Source organism: Elaeis guineensis, chromosome 9, assembly GCF_000442705.2.
Source record: "Elaeis guineensis isolate ETL-2024a chromosome 9, EG11, whole genome shotgun sequence".
Classification (NCBI taxonomy): Eukaryota; Viridiplantae; Streptophyta; class Magnoliopsida; order Arecales; family Arecaceae; genus Elaeis; species Elaeis guineensis.
The window spans coordinates 11,243,581-11,271,252 of record NC_026001.2 but is presented as its reverse complement, the minus strand read 5'-3'; the positions used below and the strand labels follow the sequence as shown (position 1 = coordinate 11,271,252).

The 27,672-nt window shown below is 34.8% G+C and overlaps 3 protein-coding genes and 1 non-coding gene across 4 annotated transcripts; 1 reads left to right on the top strand and 3 right to left on the bottom strand.

Moving 5' to 3' along the window:
• Positions 1-277: 277 nt before the first annotated feature.
• Positions 278-4,552, bottom strand: LOC105051595 (ras-related protein RABD1). The gene is made up of 8 exons (XM_010932125.4): positions 4,352-4,552; positions 4,171-4,243; positions 3,913-3,960; positions 3,752-3,799; positions 2,471-2,542; positions 1,574-1,729; positions 914-1,017; positions 278-733 (listed from the first exon to the last, which is right to left on the bottom strand). The coding sequence occupies exons 1-8, from the start codon at positions 4,363-4,365 to the stop codon at positions 640-642; spliced, it is 609 nt and encodes a 202-aa protein (XP_010930427.1). The 5' UTR covers positions 4,366-4,552; the 3' UTR covers positions 278-639.
• A 135-nt stretch (positions 4,553-4,687) lies between these two features.
• TRNAI-UAU (transfer RNA isoleucine (anticodon UAU)) lies at positions 4,688-4,761 on the top strand. Its single transcript has one exon. It is a non-coding gene; the product is annotated as a tRNA-Ile (tRNA).
• A 5,153-nt stretch (positions 4,762-9,914) lies between these two features.
• Positions 9,915-11,348, bottom strand: LOC105051596 (glucuronoxylan 4-O-methyltransferase 3). Its single transcript, XM_010932126.3, has one exon. The coding sequence runs from the start codon at positions 11,059-11,061 to the stop codon at positions 10,207-10,209; it is 855 nt and encodes a 284-aa protein (XP_010930428.1). The 5' UTR covers positions 11,062-11,348; the 3' UTR covers positions 9,915-10,206.
• A 5,290-nt stretch (positions 11,349-16,638) lies between these two features.
• Positions 16,639-27,346, bottom strand: LOC105051597 (uncharacterized). Its single transcript, XM_010932127.4, has 10 exons — positions 26,975-27,346; positions 25,170-25,208; positions 24,843-24,963; positions 22,221-22,282; positions 21,840-21,907; positions 21,513-21,562; positions 20,638-20,707; positions 17,882-18,002; positions 17,680-17,796; positions 16,639-16,987 (listed from the first exon to the last, which is right to left on the bottom strand). Exons 1-10 carry the CDS (start codon positions 27,287-27,289, stop codon positions 16,892-16,894), a joined length of 1,059 nt encoding a protein of 352 aa, XP_010930429.1. The 5' UTR covers positions 27,290-27,346; the 3' UTR covers positions 16,639-16,891.
• Between the last annotated feature and the right edge of the window lie 326 nt (positions 27,347-27,672).

Here is a 27,672-nt window from a genome sequence, read left to right as displayed (position 1 = left end):
CTTTTTTAATTTAATCAACATGTTTTCCCTCTTATTTCCTAATCCTTCGCACTCTTTTTTTGTAAGTAATGACAGTTCTAAAGCAGGAAATAGATTGTCAATTTTTATATCCGGAATGTCCCTACTATTTATCTTAAAAATACTTCATTATCTTTTCTCTGTTAACTTGCAAACACTTTCCAATGACTTCACTTTTTGAATATAAATATTAGGTTATGAAGACCAACCTACAAGGATAAAGGACCAAATTCCATCCAGGATACATGATGGCTCATAGTTGGTCCATAATGAATACTAGCTGAAAAGAAATATCACTGGTGATCCGAGGCTTCCTCCAGGGCATATAATAACCCAATAGTACCAAGAATATTATCCCAGACGTAACAAGCGCCTTTGAATAGGTGTGCTAGTAACAGATTTGGTCTCCTTTGCGGTACTTAAAAACTGGCTGTAGACAGATCATACATTCTCCAGACACTGGCCATCCAGAGTCTCATTTTTTTTTTTTTTGGTTTTTTGGTAAAGTGCCATTCAGAGTCTTCAAAGATGCAAAATGTGATACATTGCCTTTACATGCGCATTGCTTGCCTTTCCATATGCAGGTGACCTATATCGCAGAATAAGTATCCAAGAAAATGCCTAACTGCAACAGCTGCTCTTCTGCTGAACAGGTCTGCCCCTCACCCGGACTGTGCTCGTGGAACTTGTGTTTGAAGTATGTTGATTTCCCATTCTGCACCAAAATGAACAAAATAAGCATGGGAATTTCTCAAGGAAAACTGAAAACCGATGACTGGCACTTGTTTAATGAATTATTTTCTCTACAATATAAATGAGATATTCACAGCACCAAACTCTTGGATATGGATGAAGACTGAAGCACACTGGCAGAGATTAGGAGTCATGAGATTACCTTTTCTTAATTTCAGCAGACATGGTCAAGAAAGCTTGCTCCACATTGATCGAGTCCTTTGCACTTGTCTCAAGGAAAGGGATACCAAGCTCATCTGCAAATGCCTGCAGTACGGTATAGAATAAATTGAGTCATTCCAAAGGTAATATATTGTTGGCCAGGCCAACAGGCAGCATTCTTCTGTCTCACTGACTTCCTTTTATAAACCTAATGGTACAACAATTCTGATAATTACAAGATGCTGTAAAGATGCTATTTCATCAATATCTGAATACTAGTATGGATGCTCGTATCTCATTAAAACCATCAAAGAGAACCGTGATACACCTATACTAAATGCTGTGGAGAAAATAATGTGCTACTCAAACATTTGCTTTACTCAATTTCTTGGGTGTCCTCTACCATTATGTTCTTTTACTCCTCTGGATTATGCAATGCATCCAGCCATTCTAACAAATATGACTTTCATGAAAACAATAATCTCATTCAACTGCTCAAACATACTAAAAGAAAACCATATGTCGAATCATCCATACTTGAATGATTTAATGTAATGCCAATATGCAGCCAAAGAGCAGTGATTCAATCATTCAAGTGTCAAACAGAAATTAAAAAAAATGAAAAACAGACTTTATTTACAAAATCAAACCGCAATATTACCTTTGCCTTCTCTGTCTCCACAACTTTATTCTCAACCAAATCACATTTATTTCCAACAAGAAGCTTGCATACACTGTCATTTGCATACCTATCAATCTCACTTAGCCATTGCTTGACATTGTTGAAGCTCTCCATCTCCGTAACATCATAAACAATCTGAAAAAATTTACTGGCATCAGATCCAAGCAGTTAGTAACATAAACTCAAGATTTGATGGACTCCAGGGCACAATATTAAACATAGATATTGAAAGAAATTCTTTATTTTGCTTAAGCTAAGAAATCTGAAGTATACTGCGCATCATTTGCACAAACATACCACATTTCCTACTTTGAAATGCAGAATACTAGAATAACAACAATTGTTACAGACAATTCTGAAAAATCAAGGTTAGCACCCCAAAATCTCATATAGAATATCCTGCCACCAAGCATGTGGCTTTATCCCAAACCCTGATTATTTGGGTGTTAACCTTAGGCTGTCCATGAGAGTTGCAGGAGTTGCTAGCATTTTTCCTTTTAAAAATTCTAAATGAGTTACTTTCACATGCTTCCACTTGAAAATTTATCTGCTGCAGCTGCACCAACTTTGGTGTTGTCAGGGCTTAGGTGAATGGCAACCATTTGCACATTTTGATTACACATACATCACCTTCCTCATTGCCATGGTACAAGTTGGAACACTCATAATATGATGATAAATGCTTAGCAATTCCAAGCTGAAATTATTAAGTCTCTTAAGAATAATTTGAACATCATGGATCAAATCTTACAGAAGGAATTGCACTTACTATTGGTTGTTTCCAAGGCAAAGAAAAGAAGACACCCGAAGAAACATGATTTCTATAAAAAGATGAGATTTGATGAGAAGGTGACCAGATTGAGAAGAAATTCTTACGATGATCCCATGTGCACCTCGGTAATAACTGCTTGTTATGGTCCTGAACCGTTCCTGTCCAGCTGTATCCCACTAGACAAGTAAAAAAGATTGTTACCATAGTGATATTAAACCAGACCACCAACCTAAATATACATACATAGCAATTATGTATGTCATCTTGTGAGAAAATAGTCATGCCCTATCCAAGTTGTAGAACTGACATACCATGAAGTTCAGCAGGGACATGCATGAGAACAGTAGATCTTATCTGTTTACATGCAGCTGTTAGAAGCCTTTCTTGACTAAATTACAGAACTAGAGAATGTAACCCAGAAGCCTGAGAGAGTTTATGCATGTTCAGAATACTAAAATGACAGGTTGTTCTTCCTTGTGCAAAACTGATCTCTCATATTGTTTATGTTAAACACTCATTGCTATATACCTGAGAAACTTGGCATAGGACTTGCAAATTATGGTTACTGTATACATCGGTATTTTTAAGATAACATAAGAACTAGAAGCATCAGAGAACCTATAAGGTAATCAAGGTACTTATATGTCAACTTCTACTAGACTGGCTTTATGGCATATAAAACTTTGAATCTAGTGATGGATAATACAGGACCCACTCAAACCAAAAAAGCAATAAAATCTGACAAGCCTTGGAGCTTTGTGATAGACATAAATGGTGCAGTAAGGCCAAAAATCTGTAAACCTATCACAAATTCATGTAAAATTGCAGATCACAGAAACATGAATGTTGTCAAAACTTCCCAGGCTCATGTAAAAGCAGAAAATCATAAACAGACTGTAAATTAAGTAGTCTTGTGCAAATAGATGAGTAGTGATAGATCTAGAATAATAGCAGTCACAGAATTATCACTTTTCTATTGACCAAGGTCTGAGATTGCACCCCAAAAGTCCCTCATCACATGTCTGAGTGGATGAATGTTGCTAAAAGGTGCTGAAGTGCAGGAAACAAAGGCATGATCTCATGCGGTTGCACTCTTGAAAATGTCCTTCCTACCCAAAATAGCATAGGTTTTGGATAGCAACTCCCACCCTTTACTATAGTTGACTTCAAACCCAAATTTGGTTGTTGAGAGTGGACCCAACTCCTGTCTCCTAAATCCCATTCCCCAACCCCCTATCACCTTGCAATCACCCAAGTTTAATGACATAATGACCTAAACAATATACCATCTCACCAAACTGCTTTCTGATGGATATTATTAATATTTTTACCACAAGAAATCTTTGTTTTAGCACAATGTGTCTAATAATCCAGAAACCACTTACAATCTGCAGCTTGATCGTTTTGCCATCCAGCTCCACCGTTCGAATTTTCTGCATATTATAACCATTTAAGATGAAACAGCAATATAAATCATTCAAATGTCAAATAAATAAACCAATACAAATGTTGCATTATTAAAGGCAAATAAGTGAACAAAACTTACAAAATCAACACCTATCGTGCTGATGTAGCTATCAACATATGAATCATCCTGAAAACAAGTCCCAGATAAGCATGCTCCATTAGCATTACTACTATAAAAAGTGGATAAGAATATCCCAATCGACACCCTAATTTCCGAATTCAAGGCAATCGATCGCGATCAAAAAAACAAACTACAGCCTAATCATACCCTACAATTTCAACAATAAAGAAGGATTTTGGAAACAGAATTCTTTGAGGCGGAGAAATTTCAACTCACGGCGAATCTGAGGAGGAGGCACGACTTCCCGACGGAGGAGTCTCCGATCAAGAGGAGCTTGAAGAGGTAATCGCTGCAGAGAAACAGTTGGAGACGATCGGTTAAAACAAAAGCTGAAAAGATCCAAGATACACAAGAAAAAGCTGGAAGAAATCGAGCGGAAATTGATCGTCAATCTTACTATTCGTTGCTCATGTCGACGGATTTGAAGGAACGATTAAGATTTGTCTTCTGAGAGCAGTGAAACTGAAGTTTAGGATGGATTTTTAGGTTTTGGTCGAGGGTCTTGGCGTAGGAAAGAGGGAGAGGATAAAGGAGAAGTGGGGGAAAAGCTCACCCCTCTTTCCCACCTGCTCCTCTGTGCTTTGGGGTTTTCTTGCAGATTTACCATCAACGCTTGAGTCAAGGGTATGTAGCGAAATGACCAAAACGTCGTCAAACCGTACGAGCCGGTTGACCAGCAGGTATATCTAAGAAAAAGTGATTTCATACTTACATCTGTGACCCAATCATAGCCGGTCCCGTAGCTCAGTTGGTTAGAGCGTTGGTCTTATGAGCCGAAGGTCGCGGGTTCGAGCCCCGCCGGGACCATTTTTGAAAATTATATATTTTTGAAATTTTTTTTCTCTACAAGTTCAAAGGGACCCTCGTTATTGAAGTTGTACTATTTATTTTTAAAATTTTTCTTTCTTCACAAATTCAAAGGACTCTCGTTATTGAAATGGTACTACTTACCTTTGGAATGATGAAAGGAGGTGTTGAAGTTATTATAGCACTTGATGGAGTGTTGTAAACTTAAAAGTTATATATATATTTTATTATTTTAAAATATTTTAATTTATATTTTTTTATTTTATTTATCTCAAAATTTTTTTGCTTTGATAAAAATTTTTTAATGGTTGCGATATCTCATTCTAGACAAATTCATAAGATTTTCATTGTTGATATAATACTATTAGCGTGTGGATTCATGAGAGGAGAAAAAGTGAAATTTTTATAAAATTTATTAAAATATTATAAATTAAAAAATTACATACATTTTATGCTTTGAATATATCCTCTCTATATTTTTTTATTTATCAATTTTTTTTTAAATAATTTTTTTCTTCCTTTATATTTTATCTAATTTTTTTTTTATGAAAATTATTTAATGATTATGGTAACGCATTCTAAATAGATTCATAGGATATTAAGAAAGTAGCAACATCAATTTGGATTCATAAAAGAAGAAGAGACAAAATTTTTATTAAAATTACTAAAGTATTACAAACTAGAAGTAATATATATTTCATTATTTTTGAATATTTTTTTCTTTATATTTCTTCGTAAATGAACAACCGATGTCCATGATAGTATTGTCCAATGACCAACATCAATGAGCAATATTGTAATATCCTCCTAAAGAAGATTATTATTTTTATTAATATTTTCTGGTCCCATATATCAACCATTGTCTCCATTAAACAGCCACCAACTCCTTTTGTGTGGAAACCAACTTTCTCATTTAGCCATGGCCCAAATTCAGATATCACTCTTAGACTAATATGCTCTCATAGTAGATTTTCATCTTATATTTATCATTTCTTTAATTATCATAATTTATGAGTTATGTAGGTCCTATAGAATCAAGACATCTCAATAATCAATTTAGGATATATTACTTCATTGATCACTTCCAGTTTGTTAGTAAAAGACATGTAGTCTAAATTTTTCTGGATAACTTATATCATTACATAGTTAAATAGAAGGCTAAAATTTTGTATGTCTGGTGTGGATCACTTCATTTTTTTTTACAATGTTTGTAAACTAAGAATTATATATCTCTCATTATTATGATGCTTGATTTGGTCTCCATCACTACTTGTGCTCTAGAACCTATTGCTTGTGTTTCGCTTTCTATTCTCTAATGCTTGTGTTTTGTTTCTTGTTCTAAACTACTAGAATGAAACTCTTGATATTAGTTTTTAAAAATTACTTTTAGTCACTTATGTATAATAAAGGCACTACTAAATATCTAGTTCTTACATACTTGGACACATGACATTTTCTAAGCCTCGATCAATTTTGCATGTCTAATCTCTCATCACCATGACTTGAAGAATTCTTGCTTTCAACTAGGCCAATCTTGGTTACCAAACTTATTTTGTTTGGTTATCGATTTGGTTGATAAAATAAGATCCTATTTTTCAATGAATGATTAGAAAAAAATGGGGAATGAATAATTAACTAGTTCTTTTGACATGCTACTTAAGTAAAAAAAAGTTTGCTCAATAAAGCTAAACAAAATAATGGAGAATAGACTTTTTCAATTTAAATTATAGTGTTCCTTTTGAATTGTTAGAAATGATCATTGCAAATCATTGCACTCCTTCCCCCCATTCATTTCACATTGCATGATGAAGCTAAACTTGAGACAAGCCATGCTAAGATCATAGTTGCCAAGAAAACCATTAATGTTAAATAGTGCATAATATATTGTCACATAAAATCATCAAGATTTAATTTATCAAATTTCATAACATTGATAGTTGGTGAAGTGTTCAAAGAAAGATCTTAAAAAATAATAATTTTTTCTTCTTATAGCCTTTAAGGGTCATCTAAATGTTTTCTATTCTTACCTCATTCTGCATATAAAATGCTGCAACTTGTGAGCATTAAAAGTTATAGCGTTTATGTACCTAAAAAAAATCATAGTCTTTGTATGAATTTATGAGCTAAAGACCATCAAATGATGAACCACTTTTAAAGATTCCTAAGAACAAATTTTATCAAACTCATTCCATCTAGAGGTTGTAATTGATTTGCAGTTACATAAACTTGTGAGTCAGATATCATTAAATAATTAAACTTCTATTAAAGCATCTTGAAAAGTTATTTCACAAGTAGAGGTTGCAAATTGATTGCTATATTTAACAAAGTTTTAAATTTAAGTAATTCAAATTTCAAATTGATCGAAGATGAAATTGCTCGTGTTACCTCCTTAAACTATATAAAAATAATTTTGTTAAAACTCTCAAGTTTAAAAATAAGTTTAGTTTGATTTTTTTAAAAAAAAAAAAATTAGCATGGGTTCAACTTCTAAGAAAAAATTTTAAATTTTTTTTTTTAAGAAAAATACCAAGACCTAGCTTATATAGCTACCATCTCTTATTCTAGATCATGAGTTCAACTGCACAGCGCATTTCTTGCTTCAAGCTTTTTTCTTCTTGACACATGTTGAACCCTAAAAATTTTCAATATAGGATGAAAAAAGATACTTTATTTAACACATAAAAGATAATTATAAATTATTTTTAAAATATTTTTAAATTTAGTTTTTATTAAATTATTTTAAATCTAAAATTTTTAGGCCAGCGTGTCTCTCAGGTGCGTAACAATAAAAGATTATTATCCCATAACTAGAAATCTGAAAATAATTATTTCTTAGTCTGTTCCAAATCGGAGACCGCAAAAAAATTAGTCTCTGAAAGTTCGTTCTATCTTTGTAACTTCAAAATAATCTCTACCTTCCTGTCTGCCTCCGCTTCTTCTCGGCCTTCTTTTAGAATGTATGGCGACAGCCGCTCTATCCCCCGAAGTCGGCCTCCCCGTCTCTCTTTTCCCTTCCCTCCCCCTTTCCTCTCTCTGGTACGCGAGGATCGGTGTCGGGCGCAAACAACAGCGGCTTCTCTCCAACTACAACGGCAATCTCTATTAGCTCCATTCATGCCTCAGGAGAGAGTTTTAGCTGCCAATAGGATATGGAAGCGCCGGCCAAATCCTGCCCGTTAGCCATCTTCTACTACCAAGGTCTGCAAAAGCCGTTTCTTTTCTATTTTTTCTCTTTATAAAATTGAATCATACAAGATGATAAATTCCTCCTTAATCTGAAATTTTCGAAGTAGATGTTGGTAAGTGCAATTATTGGACTTCCTTGATGCTTTTTTCTTTCTTATTTCTTGGAGATAAAAATATAATCTTTGGCATTTTGAAAGTTGTTGCTATTGGCAACGTAGCGCCTTGTATGAATTTGAATCAAAGAAGATATTTTTTTTGATAAAATGTATTTACAAACTTACGTAGAAAATGCCAAAAAAAATCTCCTTCAAATTAATATGGTTGTTACGGACAAAGACTTGACCTGTCACATGAGATATTATCCGTCCTTCGAAAGATTGCTTCACCGCAGAAAATTTTTTCTTCTTACAAACGCAAGTTTCTCTTGACTCACAACCGATGTGAGACTATTGATGCCCTCTACATTATTAGAATCACAATAATGATGATTTTAGTTGTTATAACTATGTGCATCAGGCCTAGCAATTATATAATATCTTCTAATAGTGTCGATGGAACCTCCAACACTCCTAAGATCCACACCAAACTCCCCATGAAGCAACAACGCAGAAACGTGGGTGTCACTCTCAGTCCATCATACGATTTTTTTATTTATTATTATTATTTTTATTGATGTTACTATTCGTCTGTTTTGGATCTTGACTTCTGGGTTATATAGCAATATGGAACGATGAAATTTTAATGGTCAATTAAAAATATATTATTCTATCAAACACTTTCTGTTGTTGCATGGTCGAACAGAGGACTGAAACTTGTATATAGTTTGAAATAACTTTTTGTTTACAATTATCATCAACGTTGAGCCAGTTACCTCTGGTTTATGTTGATGACAACTGATTATGAAACTATCCTTTTGCCCGAGTGTACAGTGTTCGCATTTTTTTTCTTTTTTCTCTGTTCTTATTAGGCAATGCATAAAATATTTGGTCTTTGAAATTGGCTTTTAATCCCTTATGCTTCATGGAAGTACTCGTGAATATATGATCCTCTAACTGTTTGATACACAACATGGTTTTTAGGACTTGTTGATCAATTTGCATGCTTTAATCTCGCAATGCTGTAAGTTCCCGGAACTCATAATGTCCCACCACTGGGTTCTGTGATTATTTAGAATTCAACAAAATTTTATTTTCTTTTTTGAAACTTTTTGACATGTGAATCAAATTGTCTTCAGAGACTTGTCCAGGTGCTTTTTGATATTCTTTCGTGCAGGTGCTTTTTACTTTGTCGTTGAAGGAAAATCTCAAGGAAGCAATAGCTCTATTCTTGCAACATCAGAAGTAGCTCTTAAAAGGAACAATCTAAGGTTCACTGAAATGACCCCCTTTAATAGCTGGGCAAAGGCTTCATCAGTGTGGTTATGGTCATGAAAGGAAAAGGCTGTTCTATGTTCTCTGAATGTGTATGGCAGAAATCCTGAAGTGATGCTGCAGCCCAAGTATTCTACAAGTAGTCTCTTTTTTTCCCATTAATTCTATATGATATTCACCTGTTAATCTTAACAGTCCTAGTCCATTAGATGGACACCATACTCCCTTTATTTAGAAGTTTAATCATAGATGTGTTGCCTCCTTGGAACCTTTTACTATTCTAGCAATTCCTTTAATCACTAAGCCAGCAAATTTCCATGGTCATCTGATTTGGGTCTATCAGTCTTTATTTAATCAACAGGGTCCTAGAATTTTAAACAACCTTCAGAGCTTAGATGAAACAGGGAAATTTATATAGTTCGATGAAATGCTTCTGGATTTACATCAAACAGTTGACTGCAAAAAATGGATCTTTCAGACATCTCAAAGATCATGACCTGCAGCAATAAATTTGCAATTAATAGCTAAATTTTTCAGGTAGAAAAATAAATTCCTAACTTGAGGTAATTATTCCAAGCTAACTAATGGAAGACAAAATCAGCAAGGCATGTGAATTTTTAATATAGAAAGAGGAATTCATATAGACAGCCTCATAAATGATTAGCTGAAGGATTGTAACCGACATTAAACTTTTAATAAAGGAACAGTGAAATAAGCCTCTAGCTTACACCAATCTCATCAAGGTAAATGTGATAAAATCCATAACAAAATAGTAAAACCCTTCCATCAAGATCCAAGTAGCCTCTCGTGCCCTTCAACAACAATGCTGAATTAACACACAAAAGAATAGGAGTAAGATCTCTTCCTGCATACCAAATTCTTTCCTCCATCAGGGACAGAAGGGTATGTCTGAGCCAGTCCTGTGGCTGGGAACGGTGAAATGCCTGAGCCTGCCTTCTTGTTCTCTCAAGTACCCCTCACACAAGAAGATCTTTGAGAATTTATCCTCCACAACTCTATCCACATCATGCACAAAGACATCAGTCTCCCCCTCGGTCCTCGCCCTCGCCGCCATCCCTGCGGTGTATATTGCTCCCATCCTCCCAGGTGCCTCCGGGATCCACCCGGTCGGCGCATCCACCATGATCAAGTCCCACTCCACCTCAAAGAACACACTTGGTAGCCTCTTCAGTGCCAATTGACACTTAGAAAATTTCACCTCACCGACCGCAGTGCACGCCGGTTCTCTTCTCAGCTCCAAGAGATCATTTGCCTGGGTCACCTTGGTATCGTACGTTACATGGTATGATTCCAATGTGGGGAACTTCTCTTGGATGGTCTCCATCCATGACATGTCTTCCTCGAGGAAGACTGTGCGGCCTCCATGGTTGAGTGCAGTCCACATGGGGCTGTCACGGCCTAAGCCGAAGACCAGGAAGTTGCATGGGGCCTTCTTTTCTAGGACTCTGGCTGTCACAGATATCTCCTTGAAGGTCTGTTGGGGAGTTGTGTTTGAGGTTGCATAGTGGATGATGGTGTTTGCCAGGGACTGTGGGATCTTTGTGCATGAAGTTGTTGGTAATGCATTTGATGGGCTAATTTGGTTACTTTGTGATGTGCTTGGTGGAGCTGGAGAAGATGAGTTGGATCTTAGTAAGAGGAGGATGAGAAAGAGTAGGACGAAGCCTAGGATGAGGAGCTTTAGGTTGAGGTAGTTTGGGACCTTGGGCTTCATGGTTGCCATGGAATGGGAAATTGGCTGCAAGACTTGGTTTGGATGGAAAGAACAAGAGAAGAAATGATGAGGAGCTGATTTCGTTTCAGGAAATTTGGATAGGTGACATAAGGCTTTGGTTGGAATTGAAGCCTATATATTAAGATTGGATTGATGAGAGTCACTCGATCATTGTGATGGAAGAGATGCACATGAAAGGATTAAAAGCTGGAAGGCTTTGCTCTTGGAAAGGTCTGGCTATGGAGGATGAGTAATATTTCTGTGTGTACTGGAGAGGATGGTGGGTGGCTTTTGAACAATAAGTTGGCCGAATTGGTCTTGGGATTCTTAAAGATGCAGCAAAGGAAATGAAGAAATTGATGAAGACAGGTGACCCACTCGTTTGGTGAAGTAACATGTTAGGTGGCACAATTTCCCGATATTTAAAGCCACTATATTCCAAGGTTTAGAGAATCTGGCATATAAAATGGGTGGTTGTAATAAGTAATTTAATAAGACAATTCTATCTCCTATTGCATAGTTTACATATCAAATTTGACATGGGTTTGGTTGAGAAATTGTGGAGACCATGGTTGAGTGGTTGTGTATTTTTTTTCTTTTTTTTGTAAAAAGAGTGGTTGTGTATTTGAGATTTGACTTGAGTATTTGTGCCAAGATTGTCCACCAAATGATGAGATATGGCTGAAAAAAAATTAAAGATCTATATCTAGTTTGGGATTTTTATAAATCAATGTGTAAAATATTAAAAGACATGCACCGGTTTGAAGATGGTTGTTTGTCAAAAAGAGAAAAATTTAGGCAGCACATTTAGATCTACTTTTGTACATTCTAATCTTTAATTCACCGTACAAGTGAATCACGTTCCCAATTGTATGGACGTGACAACTCATTTGTGATGGTACGTGGGGTTACGAAATGATCATTTATGACAAGTATGGTGCTCTGGTTCAATATTCAATTGCTGGTAGGACAATGATGGTAACCCACCACTGGATGGCACAATAGCTATTTTGAGATCTGTATCCATAATAAAAAAATTTGAAATACTTTGAGATTCATGCAGAAAGTATGCTCCAACGATCGGTATTGTTGAAAAAAATATATATATTTTTTCATATAAAAAATATAATCTAAATCCTTGTTCATACTGATGAAATCTATTGAAGTAGCTCATGTATGGCATACCCAAGCAATAAACATTGATGAATTATAACATCGTATCTGCCCTTGAAATGGATAGTCGCATTGATGGTTCTAATTGGCTAGAGATTTTCTTTATTCTTCATGAAATATCTAGCAAACTGATGGTCTCATGTGAATCTCATACCATAGATGGGCATCAAGTATGGCTTACATTACACTATATTGTATAAACCTAGAATCAGGTTGATAATTGATCATAAAAATATATCAAAGATAATTTTAACTAGAAATACTCGATGAATGAGAATATGTGAAACCAGTTCTAATAGATGAAAAAGGAATCGATAATTATGATTATAATATGGCATCATGTGCTGAATTTTCTTTGCCTTGTATCATTTCCTTTCAAGAAAACTTCAGCGTCTATTTTTATGGGGTATTTTTTTTTTCTTTACATCTTAAGGAGGAAATTTAAAAATAAAATAGGAATTAGATTTCTCCTATTAATGGAGTCTATTAGTTTCATAATTGAAATAATAATAAAAAAAATAAAATACATGTCTAAAAGAGATTTTTCGTGATTGTTTATATCCTCTTTTTTTTCATCAGGTCTCTTCATCCATTATCTTCTTCATCAAACTATTTTTTTATCCATAAAGTCTTCCTCCCGAGTCTCTTTTTTCTCTTCCAAACCCCACATGCCATCTCTTCTATCCATTAGGTGTTTCTCAAGTTTCTTTCTCCTCTTCCAAATTTATTTTTTTTTTGAGATTTTTGTATTTAAAAATTTATGAAAATTATGTATCATTTTATCTAGAGATATGTATTGAAATGTCGGATAAATATTTTACTAGGTATGTATCAACTGACTATATATTGTATACTGATGAATACTAAGTTCGGTAAACTGTGTATTAATTTATTTGTAGGTGTGTATTAGATTGTTACTAAGTGTATATCAAAAAAATTTATAGTATATGTCAGTAAGCTACTTACTGTATATCATTTAGTCATATGCTATGTACTGATGAATATTATATTCTAAAAACTGTATATCACTTTATCTAAAGGTATATATTAGAACATCAAATGAACATTTTGCTAGGTGTGTATCAACTAGTCATATACTATGTATTGGTGAATACTGAGTTCGATAAACTATGTATCAATTTATTTATAGATATGTATCAAATCGTTGCTATGTATGTATTAAAAAAGCTTATAGTATGTATCAATTAGCTATACATTGCATATCGGTAAACTTTATATTCTGAAATTATATATTGATTTATTTATAGGTATTTATTGATTTGTATGATGATTATTTTATTTAGTCATATAGTATGTATCTTTAAAAAGTGTATGTTAAAAATGAGAAAAAAAGAGAATGTCTTTAATCACGAGAGTAATAACTCCATTAATAAAAAAAAAATTTTAACTTTTAAATTTATTTTTTAAAATTTGTATTAAGAGATACATTGCAAACTATGAAGTCCATCTCATATGATATTTTATAAAACCCGCCCCATATGATTTTTGTTCTATCATACCAATAATCTCGGTATTAATTGCGTAAGCAGTTAGCTCCTCTCTTTCTCTCTCTCTCTCTCTCTCACACACTGCTAGGGATAAGTTCCAAATGAGTTTAATCGTAACTGTTGCAATTGCATCTACTGCCCCTTATATAGCAGCAAAAATACCATTACACCAATTTATTGTAAAATCTTGACCAGTAATTATTTCAGTAGGCAGCATCACCATCTCACCTGCTAGCTTAATTCTCAAAGTTATAAAATAATGTATGGGTGTGCTTGTTAAACCTAATACATATTGTTGACCGTTTTTGTGTTACCTTAAATTTTTGGATCAATTTATTGTTAAAACACCACTAAACTTTAGTTTTGATGATAACATCTCTTGCCATTCGAGAAAGAGGTTAAGAGTCTAATTCCTTTTGAAGTCACTCAAGAGATGGAGTGGAAACAAAGATACACAGATGAGGATTAATCTCTCTCACTTTTTAAAAAATTATTATTTAGTATGGTACTAGAGCTCAAATTTACTGAGGGTCATGGATTCAAATCCCACTAGTTTATTTATTTATTTATCCTGTGTTGTTTCAATTTTTCTCAGTTTTAAACTCAATTATCTCTCCAAGTACATAATGTAGACTGTATATAAGCAGTATTGCATACATTGTTGACCTATTTTCTATTAATTTAAATCCTTATAATTAAATGACTACTAAACAGCATCCATCTATTTTTGATAAGGGAGGGAAGAATAGACTGGAGGTGTCCCTAGAAATTTTATTGAACTAGAAAAAGGAATGCACAGGAGAATTAGAGGCGACTTTTTAGCCTAGAGAGAATTCGAAAAGCATCAACTTCCAATATCATCAGAAAAGGTGGATGTTTTGCATTCATTAGATGATTAGAAATTCGTTAAGTTAATAATGCTTCAACACTTATTTTGCACGGTACTGTCATAATAACTGACGATGACGTCACAGCAGTTTTATGTGAAACATGTGCCCTCGATGTCTTGCACAAAGGACTTCTTGTATATCTTCGGCCTAATATTTTTCATTTGCCTCACAAATTTTTCTAGGATTTCTATATTCCGTACAAAAATCTCTAACTATTCACCATTTGCATATATTAGAATTCAAATTATACATCAACAAAACTAAAACAAAAAAACAAATATTAACAGCCTGACATCATACACTTTTTTTCTTTTAAACTCTAATATTATCATCTGTATGAATCTTAATATAGTTTTTTTGAGTCTCGAAAATTTATTCAATGGATAATCAATACTAAAGTAAATATACTTATTGACACCCTCGAGAGCACCCAATATTATTATTATTATTATTTTATGTGTTTTTATCTTTGAAAAGAGAAAACAAGGGAAACTAAATGATGCCAACATAATGTTTGAAAAGTTATCTATGAATTGCATAACCTGAAGCTTATAGTAATAACCTAATGAATTTATAAATACCTTCCATTTGGGGATGTATACTCGTGTATTTTGGGAGCATTAAAGAATGCTTCAAACTTCAAACTTCTTAGTAAGCATTGGAAGAAGGTTCCACGATTTTTTTTTTTTTTGGTTAGTAGGAAGAAAATATCCATGTTTGAACAACCGGAAAAGGCTGCCGGTAGGTAAAGCTACTGATGACGGGAGGAGTCACAAGAGAGAGTGAAAGAGACGGTGAGGAAATTGCCGTTTCAACAACCGAGCCAACAAACACGAAGGCAGCGAGTCTAGTCTACTGCCTTCCAGCCATTCGCCGGACAGTTTCAGATAAATGAGTGCAAAAGAAAACCAGTAAAACTTAGGGGAAAAAAATACATAGAAAAAGTATTGTACTTTCCTGTGCATTATAACTAATAATCCTTCTATCTTAACGAGTTAAAAAAGCTATCATTATTCTAGAACCCGAAAAGTTTATTAAGAAAAGCGTACATAGTTTACCTAAAATAACAACCATCCTTTTGTTCTGATACTCGTCAACAAGCTAAGGTAGACGCCAAGATAAAAAGGTTGGCAGCCTCTGGTACGAGAGAAGTATAGCACAGTAATTGGGAAACACCATGCACTAAGTATGCATATCTTCAACTGTTAAACAGTGATTTATGTGATGACAAAAAGAAAAGAATAACTTTTTGTACCTAACTTGCATCATAGCGACTGTTCCTTGTGACCACACCCAGTACTTGGATTATTCCACTATTCTTCAGTTATTCACAAACTTTCTTGCGCAGGTGATTTGTTGAAAATTTCCCAAATAATTTTATTTTCAGAATATGCAATGAAACGTGAATCTCATCAGTCATTCACGAATGTTTTATACCGTTTCCTCTTCAATCATTTTTCTTTTTTCTACACTTTCTTGATGGTTTGGAACATCCTCTAGGTTGAAAAAAAAATCTATAAATGCTGTATCTCATCTTTTGCAAACATTATTTTTGATATTAAAGCAAAAAATTTGCACTTTCAAAATGGAATCAAATTTAATGGCAGTCAGATTTAGGCTGCAGATGGGCTTTGCCTTGCTGTTGATAACCCTCCAAATGCAGCCAACCAAGCAAATCAGCAGAAAACTCATTCAATGGTTTAGCTCAACGTATGCAACAGCCATCAGATCATATAGCAGGGAAACCATAAAAAATTTGCCACCGGCTCTTTTCTTCCAACAGGTTTCTCTTGCAGAGAATGAGAACTGCAACCATGATGTTTCCTTCGGCATGTAATTGTCCAGTTATCGGTCCATGCAGCAGCACATGATATCGCAACCCACAGGTTCATACTGGCTCTGTTGGCTTGTTGGGGCATAGGAGAATTGAGCTTAACATGAACAATGTAAACTGCAGAAGAGCATCGAATCAAGATGCCTTCTGATTGCCCTATGGCTTTTGAATACTGTGATAATATCACAATTGCAGTGCTTGATTTATAGGAATATGAAGTTTCTGACAGAAACATAGGAAGAGTTTCTGGAAAATATAACACAGAAAATGGTCGACGAAATGTTCACAGTGTATCTAGTTGAAATGTAATAAAATTTCATCCTGTTGCCTAAGTGACGGTGAAGGGCTCGATGGCACAGGCTACCTAGAAGAAGTAATAGATGTATCAAGATGCCTCGCAGCATTGCTCTTCTGAATGATGGAACAAACAAAGTCTAGCTGGTGGTGGAGTATGTCTGGAATAAGTAAGACAGGATCTTCTTGTAGTCACCCAATCTAAACCCAGTGTTAGGATCAACAAGATAAGGTACCTATAAAATAGAAATATGTAACTTCAGCATCAGCTGGAGTATTGCTAAAACCATAATTTTATAGCCTTAGCCCAACTATCTGGGGTCAGTTTGACTGTAGTGATGATTCTATTAGGCTCCTTTTGTTACAAATCTAACTTACTATTATCACAACTGCTTGATTTGTTTTGTGATAGCAATTGCTCTCAAGAAAGTCTGTGATATGAATTCCTCCCAAAAAGGTTCGTGATACCAATTAGATTTATGGATGCATTTTGTTGGTTTTCTCTGGAAGTGATAGTATAATCGGTGAATGGCTTAAAAATAAAGCAAATGGTCTGCATGCTGGTCTTGTGAATTCTCAAGTTGATTTAAGGGAATTACTTTGTTTTATTATTATTGATGATTGCCCATCCAAAAAAAAGTCCCTGGCAGTAAATATAATACACTGCAGCAGAAGGTTATGAATTTTGCAATCACCAATAATCTTAGTTGGCTATCTCTTTTAATGCCTTGTTTTTGATACCCTACTTCCCAGCTCATAACAATATTTTTGTTCTACTGTGCTTTTGAACCACTTCAATAAATCTCTTTTTTCCCTTTTCAAGATTTTCTTTTTCCTTTGAGAAGAAAGAAAGGACCCCGCCTAATTGATTGAGATAATTAAAAGGGATTTTTCTGTATTTTGCAGTTGTGAGAAGTTAAAGGATCACCTCTTTAGAACCAGATGCCTTTAAGAGCAATTCAGAATTTGATGACCCCTCTCCCACATTATGGAGAACGTAAGGCAGTTCCAATTCACAAAGTGCTTCACGTACAATCCTTGCATACTGCAAAACATTAAGAAGATAAAGAAAAAAGCTTGCAGGATCATGTCATAGTCGTTTAAATTAGATAAAACAAACATGACTTTACCGCATTGTTTTCATATGAAAAAAGCTCCAACTTCTTTGGAGGTTCTAATCCTGCTTTGTTCCATACTGTCATTCCTCTGCCGGCTCGAAGAAGAGTAGGCACCCATCCTGTGAACAATGTGCTGCACCACCATAAAAGAAAACAAATTTAGCTGCACAAAATTCAAATCCCATATATATGGATGTATTATTTCACCAATGGTACTTAGAGCAATGCAATGAACCAAAACTTTCTTTTTCAGTGCCTTGATAGTGATGACAACTGAAACTAAAGCATGTGAAGTAATGTAGGTGATGTGGTTTATTAACAACTTGCTTAAGTTGTATAATTACTGACTCACAGAAAATTTTGTATACAGGTTTCTTGATATCTATAATCTAAGAATGCTTTTGATTCATATGAAAATCCAAGCAACACAATTTTCCATTTGGAGGATTTCCCCCACTTATTTTGAGGTAATTAAAGAAACATCACTGTTGCTTCAACTCTCACAGAATTATCCTTGAATACAAGGGCTATAACAAGAGACTTCAAGTAAAACTAACTCTCACAGATGGCTCCTCAAGGCCAATGAGAATATGAAAAACAAATTTAGTAAGCATGCACTGTTAAACAGTTTTCATCTCACATGCCTGGGCATATGGGTACTGCTGTAGTCATCTGATCTTAACATCTAGAACAACAAGTAATCACAGCGTGACTTTTATTTATGTCAATGATGCATAATTAGGAACCTTTCTCTTGTAGCTGGGATGCCCCTCAAACTGCAAACAAGATCTATAAATTGTCTCAATTTTTTATCGGTTTTACGGAGTGCTAGGAAGTTGACTCAGTAGCCTATGGCTTCAACACTTCCTTCATCATGCTGAGGAAGTGTATAAGCAATATGATCACAGCTTCTAAAACCCTTGATATCATTTACAGCGATAGAATATTTATTTGCCCAAATTAACTCATGCTTAAAATGAGCATTTTCAACACTCCGTTCTTAAATTAAGGGTGCGTTTGATTAGCCATTAAAAAAGTATTTTTTTTTGCTTTTTTATTTTGAAAAAGAAAAAATCAAAAAGCAATGTTTGGTAACATTATGAAAAGCAAAAAGCAAAAATCAAAAAAATCAAAATAATTGTTTTATATGCAAAGCAAAAATTTTTTGCTTTCCAAAACTTACTTTTCTGCTTTTTTTACTTTCCCACATCTAAAACGCCAAATCAAAAAGTAAAGAGCCCGAATCCTTCTCCCTCGTTGAGCTCTTTACCTCCCCACCCCCTTCTCCCTCCCTTCCCGAATCCTTCTCTCGTCGAGCTCTTCACCTGCCATCCCCAAATATTGCTTTTTGCTTTATAGCAACGTAGTTACCAAACATATTTTTTGCTTTTTTGTTTTTACTCAATAGCAAAAATTAAAAAAAATAAGTACTTTTAAAAAATCAAAAAGTGTAACCAAACGCACCCTAAGTTTTTTTTTTTCTTCCTCCAGGAAATCTAATGAGCATGCACTGTAAGTTTGGACAAACTATTGATAACAACAATTACCCATGGAGGAAAAAAAGGCAAACTAGAATTCTAGAGATAAGGGAGATAAAATCTAAAAATATAGTGATGAAGCTTCCTGTCTTGATGCTGTCTCACTGATGGAAAACCTTTCTGGATCCTGATTGCTACTTTCAGCTAGCAGTGACTTGTCTATTTGACACTTTCATAGGCCACCATTGTAAATGAGATTGTTGGCAACAGCTTGTCAAAGTTCCTTGCTTTGTTCATTATTTACCACTTTAGTTCACATTTTTTAGCCTTTTCCCAGAACCCTCACTATGTTGTTATATTTTTCCTTGCCTCCACACTCGACCTCTGAGACTATATTCCAATTGATTGAACTAATGATCTTGCATGTTATCCATGACTCCTTGCAAAGGTTGTCTGATCTCTCGAAATAATATTTTGCTCCCAACGCTACCCTTGTACTGTAACAAGGGATATGCTACTTGGACAGCAATCTGAATGATTAGAATCAGATGAAGCTTTAAGAGAAAGATGTCACTTTGTTACAACTTTATTGTGAGATCTTTACCTTTCCATTTTGATCAAGAAGAAATTTATAAACTTCTTAACAGAGACCCACATAGCAACAATATTATTAAGTCTTCCCGCAAACTTACAATTTATGTGCCACCAAGAGTATAAGAAGGACGTTTGAGTTGTTGCTATATAGATAAAAGTACTGCATGGAGAATCAAGGCCTATTGTAATTGAACACTTAGGCCATAGTCTTCAATTAGTAAACCACTGCACATCTCAAAATTACAACTCTTGCTTACCAACTTTCATATGATACGCACAGCCATCTATGAAACACTTTTGCTTCAATCCCACAGTGTCCATATTGAGAGATTTTAACTTCAAAGTCCTTTTCCATCTTTTCCTTAAATCAGAACATTTTGATTTTGAGAATCAAGATGATTTAGGAAGTGTTTGGTTTTCAAAAGGATAAAGTCCAAAATTGGAAAAGCATACGATAATAGGAAGGGAGAAAACATGAGCCTGTAAAATTTTGCTAATCTACATATTTTTAACTTCTTAATTTCATGGATTTTTTTAAATTTTATTATACAAAAAACACAAGGTGATATAAAACTATAACTTACAATTTTGAAACATATGCAGAATAACAAAATCAACCAAGAAGATCCCAAATGCAGGTCAATTAGGAAAAAGGAAAATCAATAAGCTTTGAGAAGCACTGTAAAAATGTAATACCTCTCTAGGAGCCCAAATGAGGGATTTCTTCCTTGACCATATTGTTGGAATAGGTATTTAACTATATCACCTGTACAAATATGATATCATTTAGAAAGCACTTGTAAAGCAACGACTGTTGCAATTAAGCCCATAACAATGACTTCAAACTAATAAAAATTGCAGGATGAAGTTAACAAACGCATCGGAATTGCAAAGAGAAAACAAATGCAAAAGTCTTTGAATAAGTTTTCTGGGATTATATATGCCCGGTGTAGAGTGCATACTTAAAGCCACTCATAAATCAATTTAAAAAAAAAATAAATCTGCCACTGGTTACAAAAATTGCTCAAACAAGAGATGCATGTGTATTACCCATAACTGAAAAACAAACTCAGTTAAAGAACCTTGTGCTAAAGAACAAAATAGCTGACAAGTAATATCTGTCAACATAAATTTCATCAGTTAGCTTTATATGAAGATGGTTAACATGTTAGAGGAAGAAGGTCTACAGACCCTACTTACTTTCCACTTCTTATCAAGGACAGGCACTTAGAAGTTTAAAAGCTGCTGGAGTTTCTTCTACATGAGAAAAATATATGGACAGCCACATCTAAATGACATTCAAATTCTGGTATCATCCATATATTCAAATTAAGGCTTTTGAAAATTATTTTTTTAAAAAATAATTAGGAATGCTTGACCACTTTCATACAAAATAATTAGGACTTCTAAATTAGGAATCATCAGATACAAAAGTACAAAATTCTGTATGATGAGGAAAGCCTTAGCAGCATTGAGTGGATGGAGTGAGTGCATACAAGCTCAACAGGAATGCTGGACCAAAAATTAAACTACAACCATGATTCAAAGGATGTTATAGCTTGATGGCTTACCACTTTCATAAATGGAGATGCCAGTGTTTAAGTCAACAAGAAAAGGAAACCTGTAAGAAAACTTCTCAAAATTAGTAAGCTGGAAACTTCAAAATTTATTGGTCTATATCAGTCAAATCCATTGAAGACGCATAATCAGATAGGCATGCATAATTTAAAAACTAATGCCAAAATAGGGAGGGACAAAACTCAGGTGAAAACTGATACCAGGATGTGTAATTTTTCACATCAGAGATTATGATAGTGTGATTACATCACAGAGTTTTATCTCCATGAAAAACATCTTTTAAAATTTATGGAACAGACAAACCACAGAAGAACACATACTGCTCCTTCCCACCAATCTTGCGAACAATTTCTCTATGTCTTAATGATCCTTTTGGGCAAGGATAAACCTGAATATAGTTCCACAAATAACCTCATCAGATAATATAAGAAAATATAGAAAATGTGGATACAGAAACATATTATTTGCCAACAATCACTTTCATCAAAACACAGTTAATCCAAGATTCTTGATTAAAAAGGCTGGCCCAGTAAATTAGCTTTCCTTTTACTATCACGTAACAAGAACTCTTAAGTAAACCATGGAGTTTAAGAGATTGCATGTATTTGTCAACAATTGATTTTTTAAGAATACAGGATTACATGCCTCTTTATATGAAATAAGGAAAAAAAAAGTTAAACTTCATTATCAGCTCTTGGTACCTCTACAGAGAGATCCAGCTCAGTCATGGCCTCTCGGACTCTCCTACAAAAGGGGCATGCCTCTGTTGACAAATAATATTTAGAACATCCACTTGTGAATCATAGCAATCCCTAACAGAAGAAGTAGTCTCTAGATTAAAGATAATGAAATCCAACCAAATAAGGTAATCCTAAAGTTAGAACTCCACATCCATGTCATCTAATAATGCTGCACATAACCTTCGTGAATACATTGTAAAAAAAGAAATGGAGATGAACAGAATCTAAGGAGATTATCTAGGCTAACAAGCAATATAATTTGAGAACTGGGAATGATTACAGAAGTGGATATATTGGTGGTTGTAGGTAAGAAAGATAAACTTCTAAGAGTGAAAAAAAAATATATGTTAATAATTATTATTTAGGCACATTCTACTACAAGCAAGATTGTAAAAGACTAAAACAGCAGCCATTGAATGAGATGGACTGTGCATTATGAAGTTCAAATCTCCAGCAAGGACATATATATAAACATGCAGTTAATTATATAATCAAATAAGACATAATCAGATACATAGATAATTATCCATAGATGAGAGAAGAGTGAGATCATGGTATTGCTGTCCCAATCGGTATCAGTGCATACTAGCCATACCATACTATACCAATACCAAACCAATATGTGGCACAAGGGCATACCAAGTGTTGGCATGCATTACCGACCCCTGTACCTGGAATACAAATACTGTACCAGGATGATACCAATATAGGGTCCAATACCAGAATGCAAAATCCTGGATAAGATAATTAATTATTAACTTAGTATCAGCCCATAATCTAGCAACAACAAAAACATATCCAAATAAGCATTAATGGAAGCATGCATAGTAGATTGATTGTTTCTCCAAATATATAGAAAAGGAAGCATGAAGGCCTGAAACATATATACGGATGGTGTGCTTCCAGAAAAGTGAATGAGGATCCATAAAGCTGATCCCAACTAGTTGGGAAAAGGCTAGATGGTTATTGTTATGGTTATGGTTCTTCCACAAAACATAAAATAATATTAGTGGGTCAGACTGAAACAAGTAAAAAACTCAAAAAACTGCAAATAAAACTATATCTGTAAATGTCAGATCCTAGAACTTAGAAGTATATAACACATGATTCCATGCCAGATAACATATTGAACCAAAGAAAAAGGCTGATGAAGTTCCTGAAGAGCTTGAACCAACGTACTTGGCCTTGGAATGTGAATGTTAAATACCCCTTAGTTATAACCCTCCAACTAAAACCCCTTACATCAAGTGGATAATGGACACCAAATAACATATAAAATCTCTTCTCCCATCACAGACAGATTGACTGATAGAAACTAACTCGATCAGTTTAAAGTACTAGTACCTCAGCAGTATAATACAGACCCATAGAGAATGGTGCCATATTGAAACATGGTTTGCCCGCCTATTGGTGCTAAAATAGAAGAAACAAAATGCTGTACTATGTGTTGGTAACTTGGTATGGTACAATACTTATGCATATACTTGTACTGTCCTTTTATTTGTATTGTATGATATGGTAGGTAATGACCAGTACTTAGTGGTACTTGAATCTATGCTCGATGCTATGTCCTATGACCAGGTTACGGTTTGAAGTAACCATGCTGAAGGTGGATAATATGTGGATAGTTTAATTAATAGTGGAATCTGGGAATATAAAATAAAAAACCAAGCCATTGATAGGTTGAACCTTTGTACCAGATATCCATAGACTGATTAAACTGATCTGCCTCTCTTGCTGAACAAAGCTAAGCAACAAGCCGTAAGTACATCAAAAGATTCAGATGTCCAACCAGAAATTTTATAGAACAACTTGGGGTTAGTCAGCTGTAAGCTTTCAAGTAAATGTCATCTCAAGCTGAATAAAGATTCTTTGTTATTCTAGTAAAATGGTACTAGGTCATTTGAGATTTTCCCTTGTAAGGATATCACAATCAAGGTTTCAATGGCACCCAATTCATGTTCAAGGATGCAGACATCAAAAACCCAGAATTAGAATTGATAGTTTATAATTTGAAGTCATGCATATCTTCGCCCTGTGAGGCAACAATATCTAGCCTAGTTCAGGTGCTCAGGATAAGAAGACCATATATCATGCTAAAGTCATGGATGAAGCTGACTGTGGCTGTGATGCCTTCCCTTCATAGTAGATTGACCCTCTTAATTTTTTTTCTAGACAACATGTTATTAAATTCTAGTACACAAATAATTCTAGGACTGTATTTGTTAATTCACATAAGCAAAACTGCTAGCAAGAAATCCAAGTCCCAAATATTTCATGGGATTTCGGCCATCCATATAGTATTCCTATCTCTTGATTCAGTCAGATGCATCAGATGTGCCAAATAATAGTTCAGGTAATGATTTATTAGGATGTTTCATTCTTTGTACAGTAACTAACATGTAGCACATCATTATGCCATTTAGCTACCAAACTGGTTTCTTTTTTTGAGTGTGGAGGTAAAATCAGAGCATGTTTTAACTGTAGACTTCACTTAAAAAAAAAAAGTTTTAAAACTGTCCCTATAAAATGAGAATCACAGAACACTCATAATTTTAATCAGGTACAAAAGAAGAAAATCACCAAATTCATATAGTTGCAAGTGTGGTGGATTTGTTCTAGACTCTAGATTGCTTGCATTGCCACTCAATGATTTTGATCCCCATGGAAATCTTGCCAGACTGGATAGTGAAGATGTTGCAACCTGATACAAGAAAGGATTGTAACCATTAGAAAATAAACCAGAATCTGGAATCAAATGTACAGAAGGCCCAACCAGAATCTAGAACAACTGCGAATCAATTAGGCTTACATATGTTAACCTAAAATTGTGAGTAATATAATATGATGTGTCATGAGAAAAAGAATGGTGATTTAAGAAAATAATGATGAAATAGAAATGGAGTTTACCTCTAGATATCCATTCCGTTCTTGAGAAGGATCTCCTCCCTGTTTTCAGTGCGTGACATTAAGATAACTTTTAATTGCATTTACAGATTCTTACAAGCACAAAACATGGAAACCTTTTTAAAGTTCAAGCATTAGACATCAAGATAAATCAACCACCATGATGTTGCTAGCCTGATGCCATTACAGGCTGAATTGTACTCTTCACTCATGGACATGCTATCACCACCAACATGGTTGCATGATGTACTTCTATCTGATCCTTCATTCTATTTTGTCAAAGTGTTCTCCCAATTATTAAAGAGGTATAAGCAAATGTGGGCATGAAGAGGAGTGAATTGAATGCAGTAAACAATACATTCTGACAACTTCTGGATAGCTATTAAATCCAGACCAGCAAAGAAATTCAGAAGAGAGGGAATTAGAATATCTGGTTGTGGGCTTTTTGGAAGCTATAATTGTCAATAAAATTGGAGCAACAAGGATGCATGTTCCTCGGTCTGAAACAAGATAACAAATAAAATAAAATCATGAGGTGACACAAGTCTGCCGATAAACCTTGTTAAGAGGGAGACAAAGTAAGACAGCCATCTTTGGGGTTCTGGCATGCACAAGTTTGTATCGGCATGTTGTACCATGCAAGACTAGTAAAATAATGTACGTCTACATGGTATGCAATCTCAGTTCTGCCATGCCAGCACTAGCAATGTGCACTGTGTCAGCACAATATCGTACCATACTGATAAGGTTTTGCTGTTTTGGTACAGGTACCAGTACCAATACCTTGAATAGGGTCATATTCAGCATTAAAGCAAGCCAAGAATATTAATGTAAGATTGCACATAAGAAAGAGCACGCATTGCAACATGATTCACCTTGGTCATGTACTCATGTCTGGATATACAGAAATGCTGGCATAAGCCAGGAGGCAGTTGTACTAAGCTACTATATATCATAAGCAGATATCTACCAACAAAAGAAAACCACATATGAAAATGCTTCAACTCAGATATCCAATCTATGTGGGAATGTGTGATTGCATTCTTCACATGCATTATGAACACAAAATAACCTGTTTGGTTCAAACAAAAACATATATGCATGCCATATATCATTAAAGCAAGTCCAGTAGGCTAAAAACATAGAACGCTCTAGGACAATGACAAAAAACATCATTAGATGTGAAGTAAACTCAAGATAGAGTTACATTTAGCTTTCTGAAATCTTCTTTTGGCTGTATGTTTGTATTTTTGTGTGCACTTTGTACTGTATTAGTGTATAGAAAGAGAATGTATGTCACGATTTCACTAAAGACCGATGTGGAAGGCTATTACACTTAAGATTTACTTCGACCTCTTCTGCACAAAACTAGGTAGCTCATCATATCTGATATTTATATGAAGAAATTTCCATGAGAGACCCATTAAATATACTTCATAAAAAAGCTCTAAAGATAATATGAATCAATTTCCTTTATTTTCAAAACAACAGGGAGCATTCAGAATCATCCAAATGCAGACAAGAGCAGCGCAACAGTTGACAAAGAACCCTTCAGTCAAAAAGAAAATAAAAGGACGACAAAGAACTCGATTGTGGAAAAAGGCCAACCACCAGCAATCCCATAAATCTCACACATGTAATGAAAGCAAATAACCGCTTAGTACACCAATTATAAGCACAAAAAGTAAAAGAAAAATAAACAAGGTCAATATCATATTGAAGCAGAAGCAAATGATATGATATTAAGTCATAATTGGACTTTACTCAGACACAAGATAACGAAATAAAAGAACAAATGAACTCCTTACACCAAATAATTTTAGGAGAGGGCAAAGTAGAGACAAGAAGCTGTTAGCTGGAGTCCCAGCACTCGTGGAACTATTCTTTCTCTCCTCAGAAACTTGGATTCTTTCTCTCGAATCACCCTCCGTTCTTGTGGACTGTGCATAGAATCGTCTTCTGGAGGACGACAAGTTCCAACTCCCAGAGAATCGAGAGGACAGACATGGAGAATTTAGCTTGTTAAGGGGAATCTTGGCCCACTGAAACGAAATCTTCTTGTTGGATTGGTGATGGAAAATCTCTGGGTGGTGAAGAGAATGGGCACCGGCCAAAGACAACATGATGCTGGTTTCTTCCTCCAATTTGGAGCTCGAGTTTCCTGTTTTGGGATGAACCGGTCCCTTTTGCTTCCATTATTATTCGGTTTAAATCAATAAAATAATTGAAAAATAATAATAACTGTCCAAACAAACATCAACGGTTTATCTGTTTTCCAGATAAGCATTCAGTTTAAATCAATAAAATAATTGAAAAATAATAATAACTGTCCAAACAAACATCAACGGTTTATCTGTTTTCCAGATAAGCCGGTCCTCCAGAATGGCATTACTTGTTATTCTAAGACTAATTTCAAAGAAGGGAATGATCGCTATTTTGCCCTAATCCACCGTCGGTGCCCCGCCCCTGCCTCCGACTGATCCACCATCGGTGCTCCGCCCCACTC

What these genes read in the sequence shown, in the direction of transcription:
- LOC105051595 (XM_010932125.4), bottom strand. An exon ending in GCCTCCTCCTCAGATTCGCC is followed by an intron (nt 3,961 to 4,170) that starts GTGAGTTGAAAT and finishes ACTTGTTTTCAG; the next exon opens with GATGATTCATATGTTGATAG. An exon ending in AAACGATCAAGCTGCAGATT is followed by an intron (nt 2,543 to 3,751) that starts GTAAGTGGTTTC and finishes TTACTTGTCTAG; the next exon opens with TGGGATACAGCTGGACAGGA.
- LOC105051596 (XM_010932126.3), bottom strand. Translation starts at nt 11,061, where the DNA reads ATGGCAACCATGAAGCCCAAGGTCCCAAACTACCTCAACCTAAAGCTC.
- LOC105051597 (XM_010932127.4), bottom strand. Translation starts at nt 27,289, where the DNA reads ATGTTGTCTTTGGCCGGTGCCCATTCTCTTCACCACCCAGAGATTTTC. An exon ending in CATCTCCATTTATGAAAGTG is followed by an intron (nt 20,708 to 21,512) that starts GTAAGCCATCAA and finishes ATATTTGTACAG; the next exon opens with GTGATATAGTTAAATACCTA. An exon ending in AGGCATCTGGTTCTAAAGAG is followed by an intron (nt 16,988 to 17,679) that starts GTGATCCTTTAA and finishes TCTATTTTATAG; the next exon opens with GTACCTTATCTTGTTGATCC.